Source organism: Rhinolophus ferrumequinum, chromosome 9 (assembly GCF_004115265.2).
Source record: "Rhinolophus ferrumequinum isolate MPI-CBG mRhiFer1 chromosome 9, mRhiFer1_v1.p, whole genome shotgun sequence".
Lineage (NCBI taxonomy): Eukaryota > Metazoa > Chordata > Mammalia > Chiroptera > Rhinolophidae > Rhinolophus > Rhinolophus ferrumequinum.
Window position 1 is genome coordinate 3,833,729 of NC_046292.1, and position 14,932 is coordinate 3,848,660.

Here is a 14,932-nt window from a genome sequence, read left to right on the forward strand (position 1 = left end):
AGGCACGGGGGTGAGCGTGCACGTGGAGGGGGCACAGCAGGACTCTGCAGGGAAATGCTGGCACCGACAATCAGCCGGCAGGCAAAACTGGACTGAGAAGCATGTTACACAGCTGCTGGGGGGTGGGGGAGACTTAGCTGGGGTTCAGGAGAGCAGGAAATGAGGCGATAATGAACAACTGTCGCAACAAAACCACAACAGTGACTTAATCCTAGTACTCCACCCACCTAAGCACTGAGTGGTACTTGCCCAGGATAAGCCTGAAATTTACCACCTAAGAGACGTTTTGGAGCATTGCGTCGTGTACCAGAAGTGGAATGGCCGGAGCGAAGGCAGGACATGGGGTAGCTGTTTTGTCAAAAGCCATCTGGACCACTGCCACAGAATGCTTTGCTTTAAAAGAATTTAAAAATAAAAAATAAAGTGCCAAAGAAAACGCAAGGCTGCGGAAAGTTCAGAAGGGAGGAACTCCCTTTGGAGATGCCTGGGGTCTGCCCTGAGAGGGCCCTGAGCTAACTAACCCCCAGGACGCCTGCCTTTCCCAAGACCTGGCCACAGCGGTCCGGACTTGGGGAGCGTGTTTCCTTACACTGTCTGGCTGGCCACGAACAGGGACTGTCCCTCTCAGGCTGGGAAGCTCACCTAGAAACAGCCGACCGAGGGCTGGGCAGGGAGAGTCCCAGAGGGAAGTAATCGGAGTGAAGAAGCTCTCAGGAAATCACAGAAAACGGGGCCCGGGAGGAGTTTTCCAGACACACACAGTACAGAATGACTGAATAAAAGCCCAATTAGTATGCACCTTGGCTCACTGTCTTCTGCGGCTGGCATCTACTAAACTACAGTTTAGGGAAGACTTTCCATCAAATGATTATCGCTGCCACTCCTGCCAACAGTATGCCCGCTGCGGGACACAGGAAACCCGGCCTGTTCCAGCACTGGGTCCTCACTTCGTTCATTCGCGCCTGCTGACTTACCAGGCACTGTAAGACATGAGGAGGTTTGGTACCACGCTTTCCCCCCGCCCTCCCAGGGGAGACACAAAACCCCTATCAAAATAGGCATGAATATTGTAAAGCCATTGTGCGCACATTAAAAAATGCCTGAGTCAAATGAAGCAGTGTAGGTTCCGTAAATGAACATGACACACTGCCGATTTCCAGGACATTCGAACACATCTCTCACTCCTTGCATCTCACTGCCGCCTCAGCCCGTGAAGACAGACACTGCACATAATGTGGACTTTTCAGCAAGGAGACAGAGAGGATGGAAGTGCTACATCTCAGCGAACTTCCACCGTGTGAACGAAACAAGCAGAAATTCTAGGATGGAGTTTCACAAACTGCAGGTAGAATGGAGCTCTATGAGGCTCAAAGACAATCTTAGCAGCTACAGCAGCCTGGGCTTCTGATTGTTAGACTCAGAAGAGCGGGCGTCCCCCACTTCCAGGAGGGAGACACGGGCTGGTGAAGAGGAACAAGAAAGCTGATGAAACCACAGCCGCACAAGGCCACAGCTGTTCTCAGGGCAGAAAGATACTCTGTCACAACATTCATGGGCCTGAAAGGAACTGTGTGTTACCAAATAGAGCTTTCCTCGGGTAGGACCCGAGGTAATCAGATCCAAGAGCATTATAGCTAGCGTTTAGTTGAAGTGCAAAACAATCATGAAATTGAAAGAAGAAAATACACAAAAGAGGATTGGTTAAAAAAAAGAAACAAACCTTAAAAATGTATCTCAAATCAGGGTGCACTCTGATCCTGACAGGCCCAGAGCCCATCATCCCAAGCTTCTCAACCCGAATGGGATCTGTGCCACTCCTTCTTGGAACAGACTTCTGCAAAATGCCTCTCTGAGTCTGTGTGAGGCCCTGGAGCCAATGCAATGAGTAAGATCGAGCCCTGCTCCCGAGGCATTCCCTGGTAGAAATATCAATGTAACCCTGCACAGAGTGGCACCATTGATCTGGGTTTTGAAGGATGAATAGGAGTTTTCTAAATGAAGGAAAAAGGAGAGCGTAGCATTCCAGGCATTTGGAAATGACAGTGCAAATGAATGACATTGTACAAGTGCCTGTGATGCCTGGGGAATGAATCACACCCAGAGCAGCGGAGCCCAAGCTGCCATCACCCACACACCACTGTCACGACTTTAATGACCATCTGTACCACTTAACAACGTTCTCCCCTTATATTTTTCTTTCAATTGACTTGTTTTTTAAAGTTTACTTTAATTTCATCTGAGATAACATCCATTAATTTATGGGCTTGATACCACTTAAATTTTCCCTAAATCGCAAAAAAATAATTACACACTATTATAATAAAAGTATCCCTCCATGAACCTGGAGCCAAGCCCTCTGTGTTCCAACTGTTTCTCGTGAGCTAAGAGCCTGTGTGGTTTGAGCTAGCATCTGACCAAAGGAAAAAACAAATGCAAACATCCGCAGCAAAAACGTTTGTACAATTAGCCACTCTGTTAGTGAGTCATGGGGATGTCAGCATCCCCCAAAAGGCCCGACCCACAGGCAGCCACTAAACCCCTCGTGGCTGTAAATTCCCCGGCTGTAAGGGACACTGTGTTAGGATAGTCTTCCATCTGACTTTCATTGTAATTTTAAAAACAGGAGCCAACAATGTTCCAGTAATTTATTATGCAACCTCCTGAAAGTTTAAATTTGTGCTTCATTGAACACAAGAGCCTAAACTGGGTCAGACAGCAGCATGACTTCCCAGGGGATTGACAAGGACCCAGTGAATGGGAAGGGAACAGCGACCGTCACTTATCCTTACCTCCGTGCACAAAGCCATGCAGTGTACAGTCCGAAGGCCCCACCAGGTGGATCAGGCTGGACTGGCTGTAGCCGACCGTGTTGGGCTCTGGAATGGCAAAGGGGAGACGTGAGGCCATGGGACACACCAATTCCACAGCTGAACGCTCTGACCACGCTCACACCCCGACGTTTGCATGGTCACCGGAGGCAGCTTAAATCTGTTTCTCTAAGGAAAACCACGGTCTCAAAACAGGCTCCAGCCGGTGAAAGGGAAGGCTTTTGAGGATTATCAGCCGCTTTGTTAGTGGGTCATGACATTACTCCCTGGAAACACCAGTGTCGCCAGCAAGGCCCTGCCCCAACCCACGGGCAGCCACTAAACACCTCGTGGCGATAAGGTCCCAGGCTACTCCGTTAGGGTAGAGTCTTCCACCTGACTTTCATTCCTGATTTTATAAACAGGCACCAACATTATTCCAGCAATTTGTTATACAACCTCCCGAAAGTTTCAACTTATGTTTCATTAAACACAATGGTACTGGAGTCTCAGAACCGGATAAGACGCCATGGATTCAGCCTCCCTGGACCCCACCCTGGGACCCCTGCCAGCCCTCAGTCCCTGACGAGCCCAGGGAGACACAGCCCCCAAAGGTGTGCCGGCTTCTCCCTGCCACCAGCCAGCCCTCCTGTCCCCCATTCACCCTCCCAGGACGGTGAATCCCTCACTCAGTGCTGTTGCTGAAATGTCTGTAAGAGGCTGCACTTCAAATAAAAAGATGAAACAAAGCCCAGCCTCCAGAAGGCGGGTGTTATACCTGGACCCTGACTCTTTCTAACAGACGTGGTAACACTGATCTAGGGTCTTCTGAGCGAACCCCATGCTGTGCACGCCTCTGTCTTCCCAACGCCTCTGGGCAGGGTGGTGCTCATCTGTTTCCTGCCCGGACAAGGGGGGCCCATGACCGTCCCAGCCACACCCAGCTGCTGAGTAGGCCAGCCCAGCGGGACACACCACAGGTGGGGAAAGGTCCTTTCTGTATTTGGCCAGAGACAAATGTGAGCAAAACGTGATGCTGCCTAACAGCCTGGGGCTGGTGGCACGAGGGTGGTCCCGATCCAGAGGGTGGTACCTGGGGTCCCCTAGGCACCCACAGTCCCCTCGGAGACTTTGTCGGAAGCTCCCCCACTGGGATTTCAAACTGAGTGGCTGCCCGAAGGGTCATGAAACAGGAGCGCTGGAGCTCAGGTGAGCAGAGGCCACTAAGTATTTACTTCCAAACTCAGACGCCTTCTACTTGCCTTCCAGCCTCCCAGCTCGCGAGTGAAGTGCCATCTGCTCTGAAGCTCTGCAGATAGGACAGGGAGCCAAAACCACTGCTCCAGGACCCTGAAGAACTCCCGGCCGGAAGGGCCCTAGGCAGCATCGGAAGCCACGGAGTGGATCCAGCTCTGGAGAGGGGTCTCATTTTTATCTGTGGTCAGTTGCATCTCCGGGGATTCTGGCCGCCGGCCTGCTCTCTGCCTCCCTCACTGACCCACTGTGCGTGACTGTTGGCGGCAGGCTCCCTGCCAAGAGGTCCCTCGGGTCTGTCCCGGGCTCTGCCGGGAGGACCCTTGTGCTGGCGCGGGAAGCAGCAGCCTGTCATCGAGTCAGCAGCTGGTGGGCAGAGCAGAGTGGAGAATTCCCACCGAGAGGCCCCATTCTAGCGACTTCCCATCCAGCCTACCCGTCTGCATGTGGCCAAGTGGTACTGGCACAGGGACAACTCTGTGCAAAGGGACGAGGGCCACACAAAAGGCTTCTGGGAAGGCTCTCCAGGTGTCCCCGAGGACTGCAGTCAGTACAGATGACCTGCAGCCTTTACCCAAGGACAATCATCACAGGGGCCGCTGTCACACAGAGGCAGAGGCACAGAGCACGTTCTGGAGTCTTCTCCACATGGATGAAATTCGGTCACGGTGCACAGAAGAGGGGTGACACACGGTAACAGAAGACCCACCGTCCCCAGGGCTCGTCACGTCCCCTCGGCAACAGACACCCCCAGAGGCCCTGCCCTGACTTGCGTCTGCACCAGGGAGCTCTCTGTTAAGGACTCCGGGAGGAAAAGGCCTTTTGGCTTTTGGGTGGACACTTTGTTAAAGCCAGACCACCCTGGACTTGAAGACAAAATGATGAAGGTCGGGAAGGATGTCGCCCTAAAAGGCCATGTGCCCAGCAGAGCTTTCTTGCCGGTGCGGCCAGCGAGGTCGGTCTATTCACCAAGGCAACGACTGGGTGTGCGGGCCGGTGAAGGATATTCGGGAAAGCTGCTGCCATTGTGTGGGTTTTTTATGAGGTGGAAATCCCATCACACACATGCTCCTGCGTGAACTTGGGGGAAAGACACAACCAAAGCCAAGTCTCCGTGAGCAGGTGTGTCTCTGCCTGGGCAGTGCAGCCCCGCCACACACGCCGCTTTAACGCTCAGCCGGATGCGTGCTCCTCCCCATCGGCTGCACCGAGCCCTCCAGGGACTTGCGCCATCCTGTCATCCTAGGGGCCTGTCAGCTCACGGGCCCCAAGACGGGGGGCATTCATGGACGGACCACCTTTGTCATCTGCTGTTGGATGTCAGTCACCGGCCCGCCATCCCCGTAGCCCGCACCCCAGCCCGGCTTTTACCTGGGTTCAGGCCGGGCTGGACGATGTCCCCGTTCCTCCACTTGGTCTCCATGCGCTCCAGCTTCTGGGCCTCGTAGCGCTTGCGGCCCTCCTCCTCCTGCTCCTGTCGGGAGTACTGTGGGGAGCAGACAGGGCTCAGCCCTCGGCACTGGGCGCCACCGCCACCCCTTCTCTCCCCTCCCTGGCGAGCAGCCCACCTCCCCAGGCTCACGGCTCTCCTTTGTATAATGGGAACGATCCTTTTTCTGGTAATATATATTTATGATGCATAATAAAAACACAGGTGAAAATCTCAGGTAATCGCCCACCCCCACCTGAGATAACCTGGCTCAAATGTTTCGTTTATATCCTTCCTGAAATTATTTTCATACCCATGTGTACATAAAAAGTTCTACCATGCTGTTTGTGAAGTTTAAAAGTAAGAGTATTTCCTCCTCTCGCTGTATCAACATAATTTATGTGATGGATCCATTACAAAGAGGCCTTTAGCTCCCAGTTTTTCGCTATGAAAACAGTATCATAGCAACAATCTCAGCCGCTCAATCATTTCACAACTGCCCCATTCCCTCCTAGGATTCGTTCCTGGACACAGAACTACAGAATCAGGCCACGCCCACTGTCCCGAGAGAACAGGTTCCTGGAGTGCCCCCCCACACACCTGCAGCCTTGCTCTGCTGCCCCCCAGGCCAGTTGAACAGGTTGCACGTTTGCAGGGAACGTGCAGCCAAAGCTATGAGAGTCCCTCTGAAGCTCTCCTAATGGATCACAGGGGTTTTGACCCAGGAAGTTAAAAATAAACATGAACATAAAGCAGCACAAAAACTGGGGCTCCTGAGTCCTTTGGGCACAAAAGGGGAGGCTGGACCCTCCCGCGCCCACTGTAGGGACCCCCCCCCGCCCACCCCCACCGGAGCCCCTCAGAGAGGCCCCAGGCAGGTCCATGGGCCCTCGCCCTCCCTGCTGACCACTGCCTGGCCACTCTCCTTTTGATTACTTGACTTCCACCGTTCCATTCACTCAACCAGAATTGCCGTGGAAGAGCCACTGAGCTCTGGGCCCCTCGTGCTCCCCTTTGCTCCCCGCTGAAAGCTCTCTGACTTAAGCAAATTTATTTCAGATAGCAATTTCAGATTTTCTTTCAAAAGACACTTTTAAACATCTTGATTATCCTGCTCGTGGCTCTGCTCCAAATTTCCATGGTTTAATTACGATTATCTCAGGCTTCAGAGCCCGTCTTGGAAGGAGGCTGCAAAAGGAGCTGAGTGGTTTGTTCAAAAGAAACAAACTGTGGAGAGTAAGTTGCAGTGGACAATTTAACCTCTTCCTCCATAAATACACAGTTTCCTAATGTTCCACCACACAAAGTAATGACTGTGAAAGTAGAGCTTGTGCTGTGTCTATCTAGCAAAATTCATGGCTGAACTTAAGTGTCCTCAAGAAACGCCATTTAAAGAATTTTTTTAAAAAGAGCTGACTCCCTGGTCTAATAAATCCTCGTGTGTGCACACACTCATCAGAGCCCTGCAGTCTCACAGGGACTGACTGATGGAGGCCCCCGTCCTGACACGAGCCACAAGGACAGAGAAATGCAGCCTCCTCACGAATGCTTCCCTGCCAGCTTCAAATCTGGGGACATAATCACTAGAACATTCTAGTGATGGACTGGCACCCAACTCTCACCCCAAGTGTTCATCAAACCTCACTGATTTGGAGCAGAAGACAGCTCAGCCCAAACGTCTAAGACGACAGTCTGTGCAAGCCTCTTAACCCAAGCACGTTTAGATGATGGGAAAAAACAAACTATCCATTCTCCAATGGCCACTCCAGCCTCTCAAGGCTGCAGCGGCTCCTCCAGCCACTGCAGTGGTCTCATTTTCGCCTCAAGGGCCACTGAGATCCCTCTTCCCTGGGCAAGAAGGTGGAACAAAGTGGCAAAATGACACTGCACAGGGTGGGCAGCTGGTCTTCTCCCAGGGAGAGGCACACAGGCAGTAAATCCATGCATGTGCACATGCGTGTCTGTGTGTGTGTCTCAGAGAGAGAGGGAGAGAGGAGGGGAGGGGTTGAGAGAGAAAGGAGGAGGGAGAAGGGGGAGAGAGAAGGGAGGAGAGAAAGGGAGAGAAAGGGGGAGGGGTATGTATGAGTGTGAGGTGTGTATATATCTATACACATGTGTGATATCAACATGTATGAGAGAAGCGTGTTCATACCTATATGCATACGGGAGACATGTGATATACATGTGTTTAACATGTACACACACGTGAGGTAAGTGTGAGATACACACACGTAGAGAGAAGCATGTGTTCTTAAATAAGCGGCAGCTATCTGTACAGGATACAAGGAGGCCTTGTGGTCCAGCTCCCAGCAGAGGACAGCACAGGCACACCGCACCTCGTTTCACCGCTGCACAGATGTCGCCTTTTTTATGAGGTGAAGGCAAGACCCTCCAGCAGCAAACTCACTCTATTGCAGTGGTCTGGAGCGAGCCCGCAGTACCTCCAAGGTCTGCCTGTGAACGCCCTTTTGAGCTGGAGACAGACGCTGAGCTTTCCAGGATCACACCAGGACTGCAGCTGGGCCGTGCCAAGGAAAACAGGCCCATATTATCAAAACGACCGAAGGCTTATAGGTGGGCCTACCATGTGTGGGAAGGAGAAAGCTCAGATAAATATCACCAATGGCTGCAGCTGGGCGCTGTGTGGCTTCTCCCATCTGGAGCGCTCTGCTTCCTCTCCGTGGAGCGGGGCCAAGGGCCAAGTTGACATTAACGTCTTATAAAGCCCTACTACACAAAGGCAGTCAGTGGGAAAGCTACTGGCGGCTCCTGCAGGACGTGGGAGGGAGAGCAGGGGAGAGGGGCGGTGGGGAGAGCTGCCCTGTCCCTATGGAGAGGGGACGGGAACTAGTGGAGCCTGACACCACCCCCGCCTCCACTGGCCAAAACCCAACAGGGCTCAATGGGCCCTCAGGAGACGGAAGCAAAAGCTAATGTTCTGTCCAGGAATCGTCCTTGAGTGTCACGCCCTTTAGATGCACCAAAAGGCACTGAAGCCAGAGATACGGCCCCGCTAGAGATCTCTGAAGTTTGTAGCATCTGAAAATTCAATCAGTAAACTAACTGTGTTTGAGCATTTACATGTCATGTGGCTAACTTAACACCAAGGGCTTCACAGCAAAGATGAAAGTGAGGGTAGGTACGCTGGTAGTTTCTAAAGAGGAGTCACTGTGCCACAGTCACTCCTGGTTCTTGGGTCTTAAAACCCCCCAGTCAGTGCTACTTGACAACGAGGCCATTTCCATGTGTAGAGCAGCAGAGAAAGAGGGCAGGCCCAGGCAGGAGGAGGAGGGGGACAGAGGGAGTGGGGGGGCAGGGGGAGTTGCGGGGGGTAGGGGGGGCTGGACTGAAGCTGTGTTCTCGACTTGAAGTGTCTGTCACCACTCCTGTCCACCCGGAACCTGTGCAGTGCCCTTATTTGGAACTAGGGCCCGTGCAGCTGTGATTAGCCGATGTCATTCTGGGACCCTAAATCCAATGATTTTTGTCTATATAAGGAGAGTCAGACACACACACACACACACACACACACACACACACACGGAGATGGCCATGTGACAATGGAGGTAGAGGTTGAAGTGATGTGACCGCAAGTCAAGGAATGCCTGGGATCACCAGGAGACACCAGAATGGAAGAGGTAAGGAAGGGTCCTCCCCCAGAGGCTTCCGAGGAGCGACACCTTCAGTTTGGACTTCTGGCCTCGACTGGGCGACAATAAACATGTTGTTTTGAGCCCCCAGCCTGTGGATTTTGTCAAAGCAGCCAGGGGAAACGCACAGGTGGGATGCGTAGGGACCGTCCAGCTCACACCTGGCACTGAGCGCCCACCTGCTCCCCTCACGTGGAGTGGTGGGTTCCCCTGATGCTGACTGAACGCTCTCATGATACCAAAGGGTGGACCCCCCGGCCCGAACCCGGCCAAGGTCTAAGCGCCCTTCCGGTTCAACAAGGAGAGGGCTCCTGTCACCGAGATTTTTTTAAGTCTGGACTACGGGGCAGCCAGCCACCCACACGGGCCCTGACTGCCCTCTGGGGACCAGGTCACTGAGCCAGGCACAGGGAGTGCCCCCCACAGGCTCCCATCTGCACTGGTGCAGAAGTGAGTCCCCCACGGCCCCGGGTGGCCGCAGGTGGAAGGCAAAGAAGCCTCCCACAGGTGGGAAGGGCCTGTACCTGGGAACCCCCTGATCGGGGAAAGGGGAGGATCTGAGGACAGGGACCTTCGGTGCCAGGAGCCCCCCGTTTCTCTGTGAGTTCTATAAGCAAAATGAGCAGGCACCATTTCCTAACTGTCTGGTTCCCAGTTCTATTCTTTTCTAAAATGTGTTCAGTATACATCTCCATGGTAGAGAAACAAATGCACCTCACAGGGGCCGATGCTGCTGGAGCCCCAATCTGTTTCCCTCCAAGAACTTTCTCCTCACAAGCATGAGAGCAGAGGGTCCCCACAGAGGGGCCATTCACATGTGTCCTGGGGACATCTGGGGACTTGGGAGTTACAGGAGAAGGAGGTAAGGGAGTAACCCCTCCATCAGCCAAACGTTCACCCTCGCAGAGCCTGCCAGCCCAGGAGCCCCCAGGAATGAACACAATGAAATCTCTCCATGCAAACATGCGTCTGTCCACAGCAAAAACCAAAATGGGAGAAACCAAGGAAAAGGCTGAAACCAAGATGTCCGTTTGCTCAGGAGCCAAGAAAGGCTGAAAAGGGCAGTGGCTAGCTTGGGCCAGGCGACCTGGCGTCCTGGCTCTCAGCACGTAAAGATTAGTACCAGAAACCTCATTTAAATTGGAGTTGGGAAGGCTCTCACGCCTACCACTCATTGTCAATTACCCCAAAGCAGAAGAGAAATACTTTCCATCTCCAACAGGAAGATGTCTTCTACTCTTACTACTCCAGCAGGAAGAAGGATGTTCTCCTTGCCTGGCAACCACCCAACCAATGAGAAGCCACTACACTTCGTATTCCCAGTGTCCCCCAATGGACTCTTTGTTTATAACATCCCCTCTGCACTCCCTCTTTCCTCTATTAAACAGCAGTCATCTCCTCTGTCCTTTAGACTTGTGGGTTGTTCACCAATTAGACCCAAACTGCAATTCTTTGTTGTTCCGGAATAACCATGTTGCTGGAAAAATATCTGGTTGGCTGGCTGTCTAAGGTCAACAGACCTCACCAAGCATGGTCCCGTCACCCGCCTTTCCTCTGGTATGTGAATATGACAAAGGGTCCTCCACGAGGGGTGCCCATGGGGTCTGGGCCAACCTATACTCGCATTCCCAGCTTGAATTGAATCTGCACTGAGGGCCGGCCCGGTGGCTCAGATGGCTGGGGCACCGTGCTCTTAACGCCCCAGGCCTCTGGTTCGATTCCCACACGGGCCAGTGAGCTGCGCCCTCTACAGCTAAGACTGTGAACAACGGCTCTCCCTGGAGTTGGGCTGCCGTGAGCAGCTGGAGGTCGGTGTGAGCTGCTGTGGGCTGCTGTGTGCTACCGTGAGCGGCCAGTGGCCCCACTGGCTGGCAGCCTTGAGTAGCCAGCAACCATCGTGAGCGGCTGGCAGCTGACAAGAGCTGCCGTGAGCCGCTGTGAGCAGCAGACCAATGACAGACTGCCTCAGTCGGGGGGAAGAGCAAGCCTCATAACACCAGCATGGGCCAGGGAGCTGTGTCCTACAACTAGACTAAGAAACAATGGCTTGAAAACTGGAGGCAGGGGCAAAAAAAAAAACCACAACAAAAAAACCTGCATTGAGACCCCAGACAGTGACGCCCCACCGCAGCCCCTGCTGTCAGTCTCCTGGGACGCCTCCTTAGCAGAACGAGCCGCCCACCGTCACAACAGCGACCAGGCCTCTGCCGTCCGCCCCCAGTGAGAAATGGAAGGGGGCTCCTTACCACAACCGGAGGCACCTCCAGGACCTTGTCCACGTCCTTCAGCGACAGGGGCACATACCACAGGGTGGCCTTATTGGTCAGCTTTTTGGTACCTTCAGAGAAGAAAGCCACATGAGTGATGTTCTAGGGAGAGAGGGCGGGGTGGGGGGGCACCAGGAATCCAGCAGGTGGGCTGAACCGCTACCACCCATGACTCCTGATACCCGCGGCCTTCTGTAGCCCTGAGGTGCAAGTGTGGGCCCCCCAGAAAGGGGACCCTCCTCCCTAAATGCTTCCCCTGTCCAGAGGCTGCTATGAGGACTTCAGATCACCCAGTTTAAGCCTGGGGATTCCCAGGTCCATTGGCTTTCTAGCACTTTCTAACACAGAGGGCTCACACCTGGGGGCACCCAAACCAGACATGCCCGTCTTCACAGGTTTTTTGACAGAAGGTTAGTGTGGTCATTAACACACCCTTCTGAAGAAGCCTCGGAGGAGCTGTCAGGTAGAGAAGGGCTATGGGGAGAGGCAGATGGGCCTCGGGTGAACCCCTCGCTCAGCCACCCCCCAAAGACGGGGACAAAGCTGGGGTCGTGCCAGGCTGAGCTCAGGTCTCTACCAACAGATCCAGCTGACACTGATTTGGAGAACTCCTTGCTGAGAGGCTCGCAGTCACAGTACTAAGGGATCCACCCACCCGTCTAAATGCTGCTCCTGGGAAGAGCTCCTCCCTGACAGGGCCACGACCACAGACGCGAGGCTCAGACAGACGTGAGGGCAGAGCCCACACAGGCAACCCGAGAAGGGGCAGTGGCCGGGCCACAGGCCAGAGCACAGCTCTGCAGCCAGCCCGTCAAGGCCCATTTTTGCAGCCATAGGGACTTCCTTAGCGCTCCCGCCTGTACTGTGGAAGGCGCCAGACCATGCGTTTGGATTTGCTGCCGGCCTACTCAAAGTTCCAACCCAGAAGCCTCCAGATGGAGTGCCGAGAGACAGGCTGTGGGCTGGTAATTCCACTCTGGGCAGAATGACAGAAGACACTATCTTCCTTGGGGTACCGAACCCGGCCTTGGGGCAGGATGGGCTGCCCCACCAGCCAAGAACCATGGGCCAAAAGAAACCACTTGGTCCACGCCGCTCACTTGTACAGGAGGAGCTGAAGCCCAGAGAGGTCAAGGGGGCTGCCCAGGTTCACACAGCAAGTCGGTGCCATTCTGAGTAGAGACCCAGGCCTCCGGGATCCCAGTAATTTCAGGGAAGCATCTGCAAGGATGCCTGTAAAAAGTTGCCTCTTCAACATGGAAGAGTCCCAAAGTGGAGGGGCACAGTGAAATGGGGAGATAGAGAGGAAGTGGGGAAGGTGGGGAGAAGCCCAGCAACCCCCTCCAGGATCTCACTTCCTACCAGTTCCTTCTGACCTCCCTTCTCAAGGTGAACCTAGTGCTTCGGTTTCCTCCCCTAAACACAGCCCCAAAGACCAAGCCAAGTCCCGGGGGGTCAATTAGAAAGATGGCACCATCAAGACAACAGGCTCCCGCGCCTGGGAACCACAGGCAAATACAGGAAAATATTTTCACTGCACTTTGACTGAAAGTGAATCTGACAACCTGCTTTTGGGAATAAAGATTTCCTGTTTGACTCAGCTAGAGCCAGTCTGACAAGCTGGTTTCCATGGAAACCCCAAGTGGCCCTCCTCCAGACCTAAATGAACGCCATGCAGCAAATGAGGTAAAATATACTAATTGCGCTTTCTCCATCATTTAATAAAACCATCAAAAGACAAATGCAGCATTAAAAACATCTATTTTAAAATCTTAAGAGCTCCCAGCTATTTTCTGGAGCAACTCGCAGCAATCACGTCCTAGATAGCTTAATATTTTGACAGTTTCCAGAGATGAATGCGCCATCTAGAAGACAAAGGTTTGCTGGTTTGTCTGCCTGGGCGTGTGCTCGCTCAACTGTCTCCCGACAGAGGATACACCCCCATGGAAAGGGACACACAGAAGGGGGGACCCCTGCCTCCTGGGCTTCAGAAACACGGAGACGGCACGCGAACAGCTCCATGGCTCAGCCTTGTCGGGCTGTTTGCCCGCCGACCTCAGTCTCCCTGCCCCTAGTCAGCATACACTGATCCAAACATGGAAAGACAGAGATGCACAGGTGCACTGATGAGCCAGGGAGACGCCAAGATGAGAGGAAGAAAAGGGGTGTCAGCCCTTCAGCAGGAGTTCTGGGGCAAGATGACCAAGTCGTGGAGAAAAGCCACGGCCCTCAGGACCCTAAGCTCACTGTCCACATCTCGTGACATGGGGGAAGCCGGGGGGCCTGGCCCCATCTCGAAACGCTGAGCAGTGCCAGCTGGTCCCTTGGCTTGTCTGAGCGCATTTTCTCATCGGCACAACAGGATAACAGTGTCTGCCCCACTGTCCCAAGGGTGGTCACCTGCAGCAGTGCTCCTCACGGCCGCTTCTCCGCTTTGCGGGGAAGTTCCGGTTCTGTGCACCCATCTACAGGGAAGGAGCAAGGCTGAGAGCCGTGGTGGCCGGGGACGCTCGGGGGAGATGGACAGCGTCCACACCGGCAGGCCAGGGCCCAAGGCTGTGGTGTCACCCTCTCCACCCTGGCGCCAGCATGGGCTCTGGGCAAGAGCCTCTTGCCTCTGTCCACCCCTGCCACCAGCGGGTCGGATCCTTTACACGATCCGTGTGTCGTTCTTGACAACACCCTCTGTCAGCTTCCCATCCTCCCCAGGGGAGACGCCCAAATCTTCCTTCATTCATCCCTTCGTTCACTCATCAATTCTTGGTTCTCCGTGTTAGGGGCCAAGCTGCCAGGAAGAGGAAGACTTGACCGTTCCCCTCAGAAGTACGTGACCCAGCGTGGGGTCTCTCAGCCTCAGCACTATGGACCCCTGGGCCAGACCACTGCTCGTGGTGGGGCGTCCTGTGCACTGTAAGGTGTGGAGCAGCATTCCTGGCCTCTGCCCACTGCAGGACACTAGCACGATCCCTATGGTGACCACCAAAAGCGTCCCCTTGAGAACCACCATGCTGGGGTCGAGCCAGGACCCCGGGTGTCCCTATCATGCAGCTGCGGAGAAATGCCTGCCGCATGTCTGAGGAGGTGATGTGGGCACCGAGCTTGGAGACAATGGGATCCCGCAGAGGGACCCAGTGAGGTGCACCATACACCCAAGATGCCACAACCTGAAGCTGCAGGTGCATCCTTGAAAGAGCAGGGTGGGAGGCAATGCAGAGCCCTGGTTCTCCAGGCTGCCGGTGGTCAGCAGGGGGCCTCTCTCACTACGCCCGCCTGTCAGGTATTCTCCTCAGAGGCAGCTCCCAGCTGGCAACCCACCAGCAGACCTGCATGTTCCCTGAAGGTAAGGTTTAGACTGGCCCCCAGGGCTGCCCGCCCCCTCCTCCGAGAGGCAGGCATGTCCCCCCCCACCCCCGCGCCCTGCACCCAGGGCGGAGGGAAGTGCATCCTCCTTCTCCCATTTCCCTGGGGCCTGACAGGGACTCAGGCCCGAGGCCGGGAGGTGATCCGCTGGGAGCACCCAGGAAG

At 54.3% G+C, this 14,932-nt stretch overlaps 1 protein-coding gene across 4 annotated transcripts in view; it reads right to left on the reverse strand.

Annotated features, from left to right (window-relative positions):
* ACOT7 (acyl-CoA thioesterase 7) overlaps positions 1-14,932 on the reverse strand; it is a 94,092-nt gene that overhangs the window by 36,493 nt on the left and 42,667 nt on the right. For all 4 annotated transcript variants that reach the window (XM_033115238.1, XM_033115235.1, XM_033115236.1 and 1 more), the window contains exons 4-6: positions 11,387-11,478; positions 5,433-5,547; positions 2,790-2,876 (exon numbers count right to left, since the gene is read on the reverse strand). In XM_033115238.1, coding sequence (XP_032971129.1) covers positions 2,790-2,876; positions 5,433-5,547; positions 11,387-11,478 — 294 coding nt within the window. The remainder of the gene's footprint in view (positions 1-2,789; positions 2,877-5,432; positions 5,548-11,386; positions 11,479-14,932) is intronic.